The 14824-nt window shown below is 51.0% G+C and overlaps 2 protein-coding genes across 2 annotated transcripts in view; one reads left to right on the plus strand and one right to left on the minus strand.

Moving 5' to 3' along the window:
* Positions 1-13727, plus strand: part of LOC111070729 (high affinity cGMP-specific 3',5'-cyclic phosphodiesterase 9A) — a 44952-nt gene extending 31225 nt beyond the window's left edge. The window contains 7 exon segments of the mRNA XM_041591974.1: positions 348-499; positions 561-668; positions 10805-10931; positions 11009-11304; positions 11374-11767; positions 11848-13086; positions 13088-13727. Of these exon segments, the coding sequence (XP_041447908.1) occupies positions 348-499; positions 561-668; positions 10805-10931; positions 11009-11304; positions 11374-11767; positions 11848-13086; positions 13088-13237 (2466 nt within the window). The 3' untranslated portion in view covers positions 13238-13727.
* On the minus strand, positions 4317-6524 carry LOC111070730 (neprilysin-3). Its single transcript, XM_022361472.2, has one exon. It carries the CDS (start codon positions 6469-6471, stop codon positions 4429-4431), a length of 2043 nt encoding a protein of 680 aa, XP_022217164.2. The 5' UTR covers positions 6472-6524; the 3' UTR covers positions 4317-4428.
* Positions 13728-14824: the final 1097 nt, after the last annotated feature.

Here is a 14824-nt window from a genome sequence, read left to right on the forward strand (position 1 = left end):
GCGGCAAGGTGAGGCGCGACAGCACCACACGATAGAATCCGATATAGGAGAATGCTCCTGGGGCCAGAGCCAGGGCCAGGGACACGAGCACGGCAACGGATAAGGGCAAGTACACGGTGCATGGTACACGGTGCATGGGGGGTGGCATGGGGCAGCTTAAAGTAGCAACTGCTTGATGGCAATGTTTAAATGTTAAACTGGCAGCGCTAATTGCTGGCTCAAAGATAAATGGACAGATAATTGAGGCGCATCCACCTATGATTGGGTGCTTGATAGTTGGATAAATATAATGATTATATATGTAGTATATGGATTAATATATCTTCTATGTGCAATCGCAATTACAGATGTACGCCATTACACGCCAAGCGAATCTGTTGAGCCGCCTTGGCGATCTCGAGTGTCTCATCCTGCTGGTGTCCTGCATCTGTCACGACCTCGATCATCCCGGCTACAACAATATCTACCAGATCAATGCTCGCACCGAGCTGGCACTCAGGTGAGTGCAACTCAACCAATACCGATACCAATCCCTCAACTAATTACTAATTTCCATTCAGATATAATGACATCTCACCGCTGGAGAATCATCACTGTTCGATAGCATTCCGTTTGCTGGAGCATCCCGAGTGCAACATATTCAAGAACTTTAGCCGTGACAGCTTCAAGTGAGTAAACCCGCCTTTAAATTTATATTTTCTTGGCCCATTCGAGTTGCAACCTTCACAGCCTGTCGGTGTGGGAGTGTCCGTTGTCCAGTGTCCGTTATTCGTATTGGGTGGGGGAGTTGGCGGCAATTAATTGCCAACTTGGCTGCGGCCACTTTATGCACGGCACGTACCAAATGGCATTGCATTAAACGCTTGCCCCATTGCCGTGGTAATTAACAGTTACCTGCACAGCTGCCTCGTGCAACACCTATGCATCGCCATGCATCCCCCAAGGCCCCACGCCCACTTGACCCAACCAACAACCAACAACCACTCCCATTGCCACTTCCACTTCCACTGTCTGCAATCCATGCCAAGGCACGACTGTGAAATGTATCGATTTGGTACTTGCAAAAAAATAAAATAAAATAAATAAAAATACAATAAAATAAGTAGCTGTAGGATGTGCTTGTAGCTGTTGGTGGGTGGTGGGTCTGTTGCCACAATGCAGTGGGGCTGCAAATGAAGATTAAGTTGTAATTGGCCCGGACAGGGCATAATCCGGGCGCTCAGCTTGCCCATAACTTCATTTTGGCGCTTTTATTGCGGCATGTAGGAGGGGTGCGTGGGTATCGGATCGGATCGGGCCATTCGTCGAGGGCCATTGAATGCAATCGAGTTAAGCGCCGAATGCGCCAATCGAATACAGTCAGAACAATAGCAAGGTATGAAAATATCAGCGCCAACGAAATCAGATGGAATTGAATGGTGGGGCTGGAGCTGGAGCTGGGGGTTGTTGCCTCGTGGGATAATTCATAAAAGAGTTAAGCTGCATTAAGTCGAACACAACCGGAAACATTTAATTGGCGATGGCATCGCTATTTCCAGCAAACGAAAACAACAAAAAACTCAAGAAAATTCGACTACGCGTCGTAGAATGAAATTATTGCACGGATGCACGCGTAGGAGTGCACGTATATGGTGAAGATTTCCGGTTCACCTCAGTGAATAACGGACAATAAATCGAGGACAGCAAACAGCTGAAGGCGACTTCTTGTAAATGTGGGGGAAGGGTGCCGGTTGTGGACATAGTTTTGTTTTTATACAAACATATGTGTATCAATTAAAAGCTAGAGGTTAGAGGTCTCAGGATAGCTGCCAGTAAAGCAATTCGATTTATTTCTTCATATATAAAAATTTTATAAAAAATTTAGTAAAGTGCAAAAAAAATATATATATTCCCTGCACGAAAAATCCGCTGAAAAATAACAAAAATAACGAGAAAACAAAAGTTTATTTATTTGAAGAGACTTCACTGGCATAAAGAACCAATCATGAAAGAGACTTTTCACTTTACTCATCGCAGTGCCTTGAAGCGCACCGCAAAAAGAATAAAAATCAATTATACTTTTATGCTACACCAATGCAGATATTTGTTTCGTTATCAAGAAATAAAAACTGTGTGTTGTTGGCAATTACGAACCATAATACTCAGATCAGTAGCAGAACTGCTTGCTGGCCAGTTCACGTGGGGCTGGTTACCCCCAGGCACCTTTTCCCTGCTCAAATGTGATAAAAGAAATATAAAATAATTTTAATAAATACCTATACTGGCATTTCAGCCCCATCAATAGTGCAAGCCACAAAAAGGCCACGTTTCGTGCAAGTAAATTCCCCCGATGGCGATTACCTAAACAAACACAACGACCTATGCAAATCCCAGTTTATCGTTAACTACTGAACATTTTGCGGTTAACGCGGTGGCGAAAGATAGGGGGGGGATTGGGAGATGGGGAGGGTATGCCAACAAAGTGCGCTCGCGCGTTATCCGTAATTAATAATCTATGCGTAATCTATGCTGGCCAAGTTCACGTGGGGCTGGTTACCCCCAGGGGCACCTTTTCCCTGCTCAAATGTGAATAAAAGAAATATAAAATAATTTTAATAAATACCTATACTGGCATTTCATGCCCCATCAATAGTGCAAGCCACAAAAAGATGCCACGATTTCGTGCAAGTAAATTCCCTCCTACTCGTATTCGGCGATTACCTAATTTAATCAAACACAACGAAAATCTCTATGCAAATCCCAGTTTATCGATTAACTACTGAACATTTTGCGGTTAACGCAGAGTGAGCGAAAGATAAAGAGGGGGGGGATTGGGGAGATGGGGAAGGAGTTATGCCAACAAAGTTTGCGCTTTCGCGCAGATTATCCGTTAATATAATAAATCTATGCGATGGCTTAGCGCAGCATTTTCTGCGGCCGAGAACACCGCCGCACTCCTCTCCTGCCTGACCTTGCGACCCCTTTAAGCTTCTTTTTTGCCTCCTTGCCTGCCCCACCGTCCATGGGGCATTCTTATTTGCGACTCTGCAGCGCAGTCAAAATATTCTCAATCAGAAAGCGATCCATTCACATAGACTAATCAACTTTCCAGCTGCCAGGGTAGCCAGCACACGCTGCATCCTTCATTCTCGTTGTTTGGTTTTTCTTTTTTTTTTGTTCTGCGGTTTTTCTCGCAATTTCATTTATTTAAATTTTTTTTCTTTTCTTATTTTTTGTTGTTGTTGCATTCATTGCGTGCATTTTATATTGGAAAATATTCCACGAACACTAATTAAGTGGATTAGGCGGGGAAATGCTTTCTTCTTCTACATTTTCTTTTGCCTGCGTCGGGTTTGACGGGTTGAAGCAAAGTAAGCGGTGCAAAGCGGCTGTGGCTGTGGCTGTGGCAGTGGCAGTGGCAGCCCGCTGCCACATCATCATCAGCATCATCAGCATCAGTATGGGGCTGAGGAGCATTATCAGGCCACAGCGCAATCAGCAAGCAAAAGGAATAGGTGCCCTTGGAAGCAGACTTTGCTTAGCTCTACTTCAACCCATTCTTTGGCTGTTATATCTGCTGTACTTGCTCTCACTCACTCTCACTCCATCTCACTCACTCTCCCTCTCTTCCTCTCTCCGTCTCTCCATCTCTTTTTCTATCTCTGTTCAAAATTCCCATTCTCCTGCTGCTTGAAGGCGTTTTGCTGGCAAGTTTGCGTGCATAAACTATTGCATACTTTTGGGAGTTTCTGATGGCAAAACTTGTCGTATGTAGAACATATCGCATGCATACATATAACGAATATATGTTGCATGTACGTGTGTTTATATATGTATGATCAAATGCCAGATGCTGCCGCTGTTGCCTTTGCGCTTGTCAACAATTTGCAGTCAGTTGTCATTGCAGAGTATTAGGAGACATGCGGCATGCGGCATGCGACCTGAGGCATGCGTCATGAATGTGCATGAATATATTTAAGTACTTTGGAGGCTTACACTTTTGTGACTGCAAGTTTCTTGCATACGACTGTCGCCGTTGCTGTCACTGTCATTTCCCAGCAAATAACTAAAATATTTAATTAGATTTCTCTTGGCATTTGATTTTCTTGCACTAATAATCACCTTGAATGGCAAAGCATTATCCCCCATTACTAGTCAGAAAGGCACACTTTTCGTTGGAATTTCAATTCCAAAATCCATCTCTCTCTCTCTCTCTCTGGGGAGTGGTGTGGGGTTGGGGGTTTAATTTGTTTATTTCTATTTTGTTTTCGAATAGAAAATTAAAGGGAAGAGCTTTCGGGGACAAGGAAGGTGTCAATTAACTTAGAGGGCCCGTCAACGATTAACATTTATTGATTCAAAACCAAAGAGGGCATGGCAAAGTGGGGATATTAATGCACAAGAAATGGAGATGAATCGATTTAAAATTCGCTTCGATGGGCCTCAGCCTCACCAAATGCGACACTTGTCCGGCGAACTCATTCGACTGCCTGCCTTGCACTGAAACACTTCGAGAAACTCGGGAAAGTTTCCCAGCACATTGTTGACCCGCTCCGCGTGTGTCGCATGCTGCCCGGCACCAGCACCAGCAGCCCCCAATGGGGACGCTGCACTGCCACACCAGTTCTGGGCAAAGGCGACAAAGAAGGTCTTCAGGCCCCTGGGATCGGTGACACCTCGATTCGCGCGCTGCAGGCGGTAACCCTCAAAGGCCAGTCGCAGCCCCTCGGTGTCCGCCATGTTCTCGTTGATGGTGAGGGTGGCGTTGCTGTAGCGGGCGCCCAAGTAGCAGCCGGCACGCAGCCCGAACCGTATGATGGCCCGCGGTGGCCACTGGCCGTTGGCCAGCTGTCCGCTGGCATCGTAGTTGATGCCGTCATAGTCGAGGGCGTGCATCATTTCGTGGCCCAGAATGGAGCCCATGGCGCCGGCCTGTCGAGCCACCAGGTCCGTCGTATTGACGCACCACGGCATCACCGACGGCGTGGTCAGCAGCCCCAATGGCAGCTCAACGGCGTTCTGCCTCAGGCGATAGTAGGCGTTCACGGACAAGGGATCCAGACCGAGGCCGAGGCCCTCCACGGGCGGAGAACCGTCGCAGGCCTGCTCCTGGCAGTCGATCACCTTGCGGAACTCGGCCAGGGCCCGATTATGTGACAGCTGCAGCAGGTTCTCGTCGTAGTTGCTGCTCAGCGGCTGGGCGCCGCTTTGGGGCTGTGCCTCCGCCACTGTTTTGGGGAGGAGCAGCCGCATGTCGCGCAGCTTCTGTATGGCCAGCGTCTGGGTGCTCCGGTCCGCCTCGAACACGTCCGTCTCGTTCAGCTGGCGCTCGAACTGCTGCTGGAGGCGGCGGAAGAGCCGCTGGACACGCAGCACCAGCCCCTCGTAGACCGCGGGATCGTCGCCCAGCACGAGGCGGATATGCAGCTGGGCGAGCTGGCGAGGCAGCAGCTGACTGAGCTGCTCGAGGCAGTGACGTTGCCGCACGACCAGCTTGTCGTCGTCGTGCAGGTGCAGCTCAAAGTGGGCGGGCAGCTGGAGGAGCAGCCAGGTGGAGAGCACCAGCGGATCCGCGCCGTCTGTGCGCTGCAGCAGCCGCTGCAAGCGGCCCAGGTACTCCTGGTCGGCCACCACCAGCAGCTTGTCCGTGTCGCCCGACGGCAGTCCCTGGAGCAGCAGATCAAAGTAGCGCCGCAGCTGCAGCTGGGGCAGCTGCTGGACCAGCTGGCTGAGGGGCTGCGGTTCGCGCAGCACCAGGGTCTGCTCCGCGGGCAGCAGCTGGCGCAGCTCCCGCTCGAACTCCACCAGCCGCTCGGCCAGGGCGGCCGCGCGTCGCACCCGCACCCCCAGCTCCAGCAGCAGGCTCTTGAGGTAGCGCTGGTACAGGAACTCGCTCATCGAGTTGCTGCCGAGCAGCGCGAAGTCGGGCGGCAGCAGGTAGAAGATGCTCTGGTCCGCCGCCTGCCAGTTGGGTTGCACCAGCAGGCGCCACAGGCTCTGCGCTCCGAAGCGACGCAACCCGGCGCTCGTTGCCACCCAGTCAAAGGAGGCCGAGGCATTGCTGACCAGCGGCCAGTAGCCCCTGCGCTCCAAGGCCTCTGTGTAGACGTGCAGGCTCTGCTGGTCGGACATGCAGCTGCCGTAGAACGTGGCCAGCTGATCCGGCTCCGCTGTCGGCGGCAGTCCCTCGAAGTGGCGCACCAGACGCTGCTTGTGCCCCGCCGCCCACTTGGTGCGCATGTCGTGGGCGCCAAAGGCCCTCTGGGAGCTGTTCGCATGCCAATTGCCACACGCGTACTGGTGAAAGTTGTCGCAGGCCGCCTCCGTGGTGTCCATCTCGTTCTCCATCTGCCGCTGGCAGTTGCCCAGTTCCCAGTCCAACGCAGTTTCCGCTTCCGCTTCCGCATCGCACTCGCCGCAGTGCCAGTGGCCTAGCAGCAGCAGCAGCACTCCCAGCCACGTCCAGGTAATCCGCGGCAGCTTCATCTTCATCTTCACTTGCGTTTAGCGTCAGAGGCTTTTGTGTACTGCTTGCTGGCTCTGGCTTGGGCTTGGGCTCGGGCTCGGGCTCCCCCTGCTGCTCCGGGGCAAATGCGTCGCATCGCGTCGCGGCGTCGATAAGCCGCCGTGCCTGATAAGGGTGCCCTGACATTCGCCTTCTGGGCCAATGCCATAACGGCGAGGGCTGCCCGAGCAGTTCGTTCCTGGGGCTTCCAATCATCTAATTGGGTGGGGTGGGGAAATCCCCCCTCAAGCCACGCAAGTGCTTCCACACCGCAAACGTAAATACCTTAAAAAAAGCATTCAAAGAAAAGATTTTTTTCAAATAATAATTTCAAGCATTTCCCCGAATCTTCCCGGAAACAGCTTTATGACGATTTGTAACCACAAATTTTCTGCACTAAATGGGGCCATGTGGGTTAAGAATTCGCGCTGACACCAGAAACACTCGCCCTCTCGCTCACACACACCCACTGTCGGCGCGTCTCTAATGATTACCGTTTTGAGCAAGGAAGGAAGGCAGGCGAGCAGGAAGGCAGGCAGACCCACGTGTAATCAATTAATCAGCTCAACCATTCTCTCGCTCTAGCCAGCTCCCTCTTTCACACGTCCGAGTTCCAAATTAACGGAACATCTCAGACGCTTTTCGTCGCCCTTCAAGAGCGACGCACACACACACACACACACGCATACAGTCACTCACACCTCTGACTGAGAGCAAAGCTCAGTGCGATTAGATTTTTAGTTGGAGGGTGAGTTAAGTTTACATTCGCGTAGCTTTGGGTTGAGAGGAACACGAAAACGGTGGGCAGATGAAAGCGTAGCGAGAGAGCGAGTGCGAGTGCGAGAGAGAGTAGACAGAGAGACGGCGAGACAGGAGCAGACAGGAACAGACAGGAGCAGACAGTAGCAAGCAGTAGGTGTGGCTGGGTGTCATCCAGAAATGAGAGCATTTACCAAACTATTTTCCAATGTTTATAGTACCTATGGTATTTACTAATGTATAATTTCAACATCGAGCGCTTCCAATGGATCGGAAGTAACAAGACCAAAGCTTATAAATTATAGTTTCAATTTATCAGCGTTATATTTTAAACTCAAGCGAAAATACATATGTACATACGTCTGTCTCCTGGCATTTATTTACATTTATTTTGAGGAGAATTTTCAGTGTTGCACTTTTTCCGATAACATTTTATATTTAATTTATTCAAAGGAACGGTGGCATTGTATTCTTCCATATCCTTCTTTCCAACCATATTCCTTTATCTGTCTATTTCTATATACCATAATATATCCCTATATTCTTTGAGTACAGTTTTTGTACTCAAATATTTACATATGTCTGTATCTATATTTCGTGGTATATATATATGTATTTGTTCCTTTCAGATATTCCGTAATTAGTTGTATGTTTTCAGTGGAGGGATTGCTTAGGTATTGGCTGATTTTCGGGTATTTGAATATGTTTTGTTTCACTGGCAGATCGGGCCAGTTTCGTGATGTTATAGAAACATAAAAATTAAAAAAGATATGTGCCTTAAAAACAGTTTCCAGTGCGCAGCTTCCTTTTGTATTTTCTACGATACAGTACCCCTGCCCCTGCCCCTGCCCCTGCCCCTGCCACATACCTTGCCACTATCATTCTCGTTTGCTACGCTCATTCCTTGGCCAAAGTGATATGCGTGTGCTATCGCTACTTGTACTACTTATCGTTGAGTGCCCAATCAGCAAAGTTAAGTTCCGGTTACATGAAAACCACAACAACAGGAAAAAATTCAATCAAAATTCCGCAGACAAACCGCCAAAGCGGTATGTGCGGGGTAAAGCTCCAGCTTTCTGGGAGGGTGGGGGGTGGATTGGGTGGCATTGTTTTGTAAGTAAAGAGTAAACTTAAAACCAGCTGCTGCTGTGCTCAAACCAAGAATAAATCATCAAAGCGAGCAAATAGCAGATGTAGGAGTGGGGAGAGTGGTGAGAGTGGTGAGTGGAGAGTGGAGAGGGGCGATAGGGGATGGGGGGATACTCCTAAGTTTCGAGTTGAGCTTTGGCTGGTGCTCGACGCCCGCCTCCCGACGCTTTTCATGCAATTATTTAGTCATAATTAGCGCATAATAGTTACCGTTTTTTGGGCAACGCTCAACTTTTGCTCATTTCTCATTTTGCACCCCTCCTCCCCTTCGCACAATTCATCATCATCAGCAGGGTGGGGAGGGAGGTTGGAAGTGGCAAGAGCAGCAGCAAACCAGAGATGGATAATCACTGCATTAGAATCTCTACAAAAAAATATTGAAAGGCAGCCGCTTCAGCTGCTTTTAAGGAAAGCAAAGAAGAGCCCAAGGCTGGACGAATTCTGAGACGCGAAATATACCCCGATCCGGTGTAAATTTTGAGCGCAGCCTAAGATGGATTTCATGCCACAAGTGAATGGGATTCCTCCATTCAAGCAGTTACCATCATAGTCCCTGGCATTGCCAATCAATGGATGGCTACTTCATTTGCTTTGTTATCCCTTAAATCGCAATTTGAACTGCAGATATGGCGCACACTGTAGCGCCTAATCCCCACCACCCCCCAAAAGCCACGTGGCTGCACCAGGTATTAATTAATTGAATGCCATTACTAAGCGCCATAGTCGTGTCAGTCGTGTGCCAGTGCATGGCCAGGGATATGCCAAATCCAGATGAAGATGTTGAGGGTGTGGGGGTGCCTGTGGGAGTGCGTGTGGGAGTGCCTGTGGGAGTGCCTGTGGCGGTGGCTGTGGCTGCGATCCGTGTGCGGCGGACCCACTGTGGTAAATGCTATTTGAGCACCGAAACGCATTCCATTTGCAATTCGTTTCGGATTTAGAAATCGATTTCAATTGTTTATGGGGGAGGCAACTCTTTCGCCTATTGGCGTCCAATTAAAAATCCTTTGCTCTAACGATCGTTTGTATTGTTTATTCAACGCATTCTTTACACTTTCCCGACTTACCCATTCTCTGTTATTTCTACCTATTTCGCTCTGAGGCAACTCTCTTTTTCCACTTTTTTTTTAACTTATTTTCCAATCGTATTTTGCCATCACAATGCCAGACATTGTTTGGTTATTGATGTGAACGCAATTTTCCACTCAATTTTTAGCGGAATTCTATCAACAAAATGTTTCACTAAGCCGATTGAGCCCCCCACCCACCACTCCACCCAAAAACTCATATCAAAGCTGTTTCAGGCGCAGCCCCCTGTCAGAGCCAGAAGTGAAAGAAAGCGAAAATAATAAAATAAAATAAAATAAAATAAAAATATATAAAATAAAAATATTTTCCAATGTGACAGACGCTCTATTTGCACTTTAAATGCGGCAGGTGCAAGACGCTTACCCTGCAACAGGAGACGGAGACGGAGTAGGAGAAGGGGAAGAAGTTGATGTTGAAGTTTCTGCGGAAGGCAGAAGGCAGGGAGGCAGCGCCAAAGTCTGCCACGTCAATGCAGCGTGACACGAAAAATTCTATTTATCAAACTTGAAAATTTGTGCTTGGTTCTCTCTATACCCTGGAAAAACGCATAAAAGGAGAAAATACAACACATCAAATTATTTTTGAGCAGCAGAAAGCTGATCTTCTGCCCATCAATCTCTCGAAATCCGACTTCTATAACATATATGCAGCCATGGGAACGATGGGTAACTGAATTGGTGACTGCCATCGTATCTGGGCAGGGCATACCCTAACGTTCTTCGTCTTCCTCCTGCTGGTGCTCCTGCTGATGGCTGGGCTTTGCCTCAACTGCAAATAAAACGAAATGCGATTTGATATTTTACGCGCTGCATTTGTCCGTCACCTCCATTCCTGCTCTCTCGCACTCTCTCTCTCCCTCTCTCTTGTGCCATTTCGATTGGCCTTTTCTTTTGGAAAAACACTTCATTGCCTTTTCCAACGGTAAACACTTTTATTGGCCACACGAGAGCTATGTCAATGGGAAAACTCAATCTGTACTTCAGTTGGTGTGGACCTGGGGACCTGGGGGCAAACGCAATTTTCGTGGGGAAAAATGCACGAAGAAAACGCTTGAAAGCCTGCATTTTCTTTGGTGTTTTTCTCGTGTCAAAACTTCAAGAAGTTGAAATCGCAGAAAAGTCCACGCTAATGCAACAGAATACAAAAAAAGAGTGGGGAAGAAAAAGGATTTCGAAGAGTAAAGTAAAAGGAGGTACAGCAAGTTAAACTCATGAACAGATTAGAAAAGGAAGGAAAATTGAAGGCCCACTAAAGCACATTTTGTGCTCCCTTTTAAGTTGAACATTCCATGGATAATAATTTTTCGCCATTGTTTGCCTTCTGCAGCACCATACGTGAGGGCATCATTCGCTGCATCCTGGCCACCGACATGGCCCGCCACAACGAGATCCTCACCCAATTCATGGAGATAACGCCCATCTTTGACTACAGCAATCGGGCCCACATCAATCTGGTAAGCGAGCACTCCACTGCCGCCCGGGCAGCCCCCTTGAGCCCCATGCTAATGCGTTGCAATCTTTTGCGGCTCAGCTGTGCATGATCCTCATTAAGGTGGCGGACATTTCGAATGAGGCACGGCCCATGGACGTGGCCGAGCCGTGGCTGGATCGACTGCTGCAGGAGTTCTTTGCACAGAGTGCGGCCGAAAAGTCGGAGGGATTGCCGGTGACGCCGTTTATGGATCCGGATAAGGTGAGCAAGCCGGGCTCCCAGGTGCGCTTCATTGGACTGGTGCTGCTGCCGCTCTTCGAGGCACTCGGCGAGCTGGTGCCAGAGCTCACGGAGCTCATCATCATACCAGTGCGCATTGCCCTGGAGTATTACAGGTGATTACCCCCCCCCACCGCCATTTCCTATAGGAAACTCCCTTGAACTCTGTGTGTCCCGTTCCTCAGACGCCTGAACGATGCCCAGACAAAGACGCGCAAATCCGTGGCCGACAGCAACACTTCGGACAGCAACAGCGGCACCATGGACTCCAACGCGGCCATGGTGAGCACCCCGGGTGCCTCCGGCGACAAGATGATCATGGACAAGGGCCAAGGCAACGCACAGGGCGCTGGCGCTGGCGGTGGCGGTGGCGGTGGCGGTGGCGGTGGCACTGGCAGCGTCTCCCCCCAAATGCCGCGCTCCGGCTCTGGTATAAGCGTTAAATCACGCCGCAGCATACCCTCGCAAAAGTCCGCCTCACGCACCTCCGTGGACGAGCCGGGGGGCATGGCAGCCGAGCTGCACGATCTGCCCGAGGGCAGCGAGAGCGGCGACTCGGAGACGGCCACCGAAGTGGATGTAAGTCATAAATTGTATTCCCCAAATGGCACTTCCATTCTCTCTCTCTCTCCATCTTTCTCTCTCTGTTCGTCGTCAAGGTTGCCGAGAAGACATCCAAGTTCAAGGTGGACACGGAAGGCAGCAGCAACCGTAGCAAGTCCTCGCACTCGAACTCACGCAAATCGTCGCGCGAGAAGCGCCCCTCGATGATCGGTGAGCTGTGCAGCAGCGGCGGGGGCCAGCGCATCCGCAACTCGTACGGCAACATCCACGGCTATCACAGCAATCGCTGCCACTTTGGCAACAATCGGGCCGTCAGCCTCGACCAGTACAGCAGCGGCCACAGCCGACGCCTGTCCGACGGCCTGCCCCAGGTGATCTCCGACAGCAACGTGTTCTACGGACGCCACCACCAACGCAGCGGCGGCCACGAGTCGGCTGCAGCAGGCGCAGCAGGAGCTGCTCAGCGTGGCCAAGAGGACACCAATGCCAACACGAGTGCTGCAGCTGGATCGGGAGCAGGATCAGGAGCCAGAGCTGGTAGCAACATCCAACTGAATGAACTGCTGGCCCGCACCGAGGCGAATTCGGATGGGGATGCGGATGGGGAGATCAGTGCCGCGGAGATGCTGCCTACGGCGAGTGTTCCCCTGCTGTCGGATGTGGCAGCGAGCGCCTCCTCCTCCAACGGCAACGTCTCTCCACCCAGTGGCCAGCAGCTGGAGCAGATCGGGCTGGCCAGCAACGGTGCACCGGCCAGTGCCAATGCCAATGCCAGTGCCAGCAGCCAGGCCGGAGTCGCCGCAGTGTCCGGTGCTATCGCAATCGGTGGCGGCGGTGGCGGCGGGGCCGGTGGCAGTGGCTCCGGTGGCTCCGGTTCGTGGAAGTCGCGGCTGCGCCAGTTCTCGGACTACTTCAGCTTCAGCTTTGACAAGGGCAACAAACGCTTTGGCAGCACCCGCAGCAGTCCCTGCCATGGCAGGGCCAACAACAATGGAGCCGAAGCCGGGCCCAGTGCCGGAGACAGCAACAGCGCCCTGGATGTGGCCGGAGGAGGAGGTGCAGGAGCTGGGACCGGGCCTGGAACTGGAACTGGCACTGGTCCTGGAATGAGTGGCGGTAAGCCGCAGTCCATTTGCTGCACCATTTCGAATAGCCAGCAGTCGAGCTCTGGCAGAGCTGGAGCCAGCAGTGGTGGCGGTACGATGCACCGTCATCGGGCCTACAGCCTGGACGTGCCCTGCAGCCGCGGCCCGGGCATGACACGCCACTCGTCCAACGACAGCAGCCGCCAGTCGTCGCGCCACGATGACAGCAACAACACGCTGCACAGTGCAGGGCGGCGGCGGCGGTGCTGCCGGCGAGGTGCCCGGCATACGCATCGCATCCGTGGACGGGGTCGTGGTCATTCCGCCCAGCCTCAGCGTAGAGCTGGAGCTGGGGCTCGCCAGCTTGGCCTCCTCCTCGGAGGTGGCGCCAAAGATTTGACAACAGGGGAGCACCTATGACTCCAGCACCGAGAAGACGGCCACCGACATCTCGCTGTCCCACCCGGGGCCCATCGTTGCCCTGCTTCCGCCGGAGGACATCGTTGGCGACGACGACGACGACGACGACGATGCAGATGCGGATGCGGAGCATCAGCTGCAGCCGGATGCCGCCAGCAACTGCGAGGTCTCCGCCATATCCATGACGGTATGGTCGGCCATCGGGCAGCGGCTCAATGCCCTCGTTTGCCATTGCTGCGAGCGCAAGTTGCCAGAGCCCGAAAATGTCTAAATGAACCTTGCCACGCCCCACGCCCCCGTGACAGCAGCTGATGAAGGACTAACTGCAACTGAATTGTTCCCCTGGCAGTCGACTGCTTTGGAGTTTTACCTATTAATTTTAGTCGATTGATTCATTTTGCTCCTCCTTTTTTTTTGTTTACCTTTTAAGTATTTTTTTATTTATGTACACCTACGCATACACCCACACACACACAACCAAACACACACACACACACAGAAATATATACTGCAAACGATATCTGATCCACATTATCCCTGGCATCATTCCAGTCATTATTCTACGCTCTGGTTAGCCGGAGATCCACCTATGGAACATGCCGAAATTCACGCTCAGATCGGCCCATAATGGGCCCATAGCCCATAGTAATTATTGAATATATATCTGCCTTATCCCTTTCCAAAACAAATGAATGAATCATCTCCCGTTCCAAGCCCGAGTGGCCCAAATGCAATCAATAATTCATATTTCACGCCCAACGTTTGGATGTAAATTTGATGGCCAATATTTTAGGCAGGTCCTGATCAGTTAATGTCATGTGTACCTGTTGCAAACTCATTGGCAAACCAACGTCCAGCTAGCCCCAAGGTCGCTGTTTCCATTGACTGATTTCCCTGCAGCTTTTTCGCACAAAATGCGTCAACGCGGAATCGGAATCGGAATCGAGTCTTTGGCGTGTCGCTCTATTTCCTGTGCACTTTGCCGGAGGGCCGAATCAGTCGTGAGTCCAGATGGTTGGTCTGGCCCTGGATCATGGGACTTTAGCTTGTGGCAGTGGCAGTGGCTGTGACTGTGGATAGTCGAGCGTGCGGCCTGTGGCCTTCAAGTGGCACCCGAGGCGCACTGATTGGCGTGGGTGTGGGAGCCACAGCCAGACCCAGTTCCAATCTCGTTTTCATGCGAAATTCACGATTAATTACGCAAAACAAATTTTCTACAATTGCGAATGCCGAATAGTGCAGTGGGGCTTGGCCTTCTCGCTCGGCGTTGCACTGTGGCCAGCCATGTGGTCCTTGGTGCCAGGACCCACGTCTGCCTAATTCCATTTGCCTGTGGTGCGCGCGTTTCGACTCTGCTGCTGCTTCTGCTGCTTTTTCATGCTTCCCTTCCTTTTATTTGGTTTTGTTTTTTTTTTTCGTTTGTGTGTGCCAGTTCTACTTTCCCGCCTCTGTATCCTATTCCCAGTGCTGCACTCTGCAGCACTGCATGGAAAGTTAACAAGTTGTTGGGGGCAGAATGGCCGCAGGAGCGACTTTCATGGCGATACAATTGGATTTTTACAGCTGC

This window comes from Drosophila obscura, unplaced genomic scaffold (genome assembly GCF_018151105.1).
Source record: "Drosophila obscura isolate BZ-5 IFL unplaced genomic scaffold, ASM1815110v1 contig_165, whole genome shotgun sequence".
Taxonomy (NCBI): domain Eukaryota; kingdom Metazoa; phylum Arthropoda; class Insecta; order Diptera; family Drosophilidae; genus Drosophila; species Drosophila obscura.

What these genes read in the sequence shown, in the direction of transcription:
- LOC111070730 (XM_022361472.2), bottom strand. Translation starts at nt 6,471, where the DNA reads ATGAAGATGAAGCTGCCGCGGATTACCTGGACGTGGCTGGGAGTGCTG.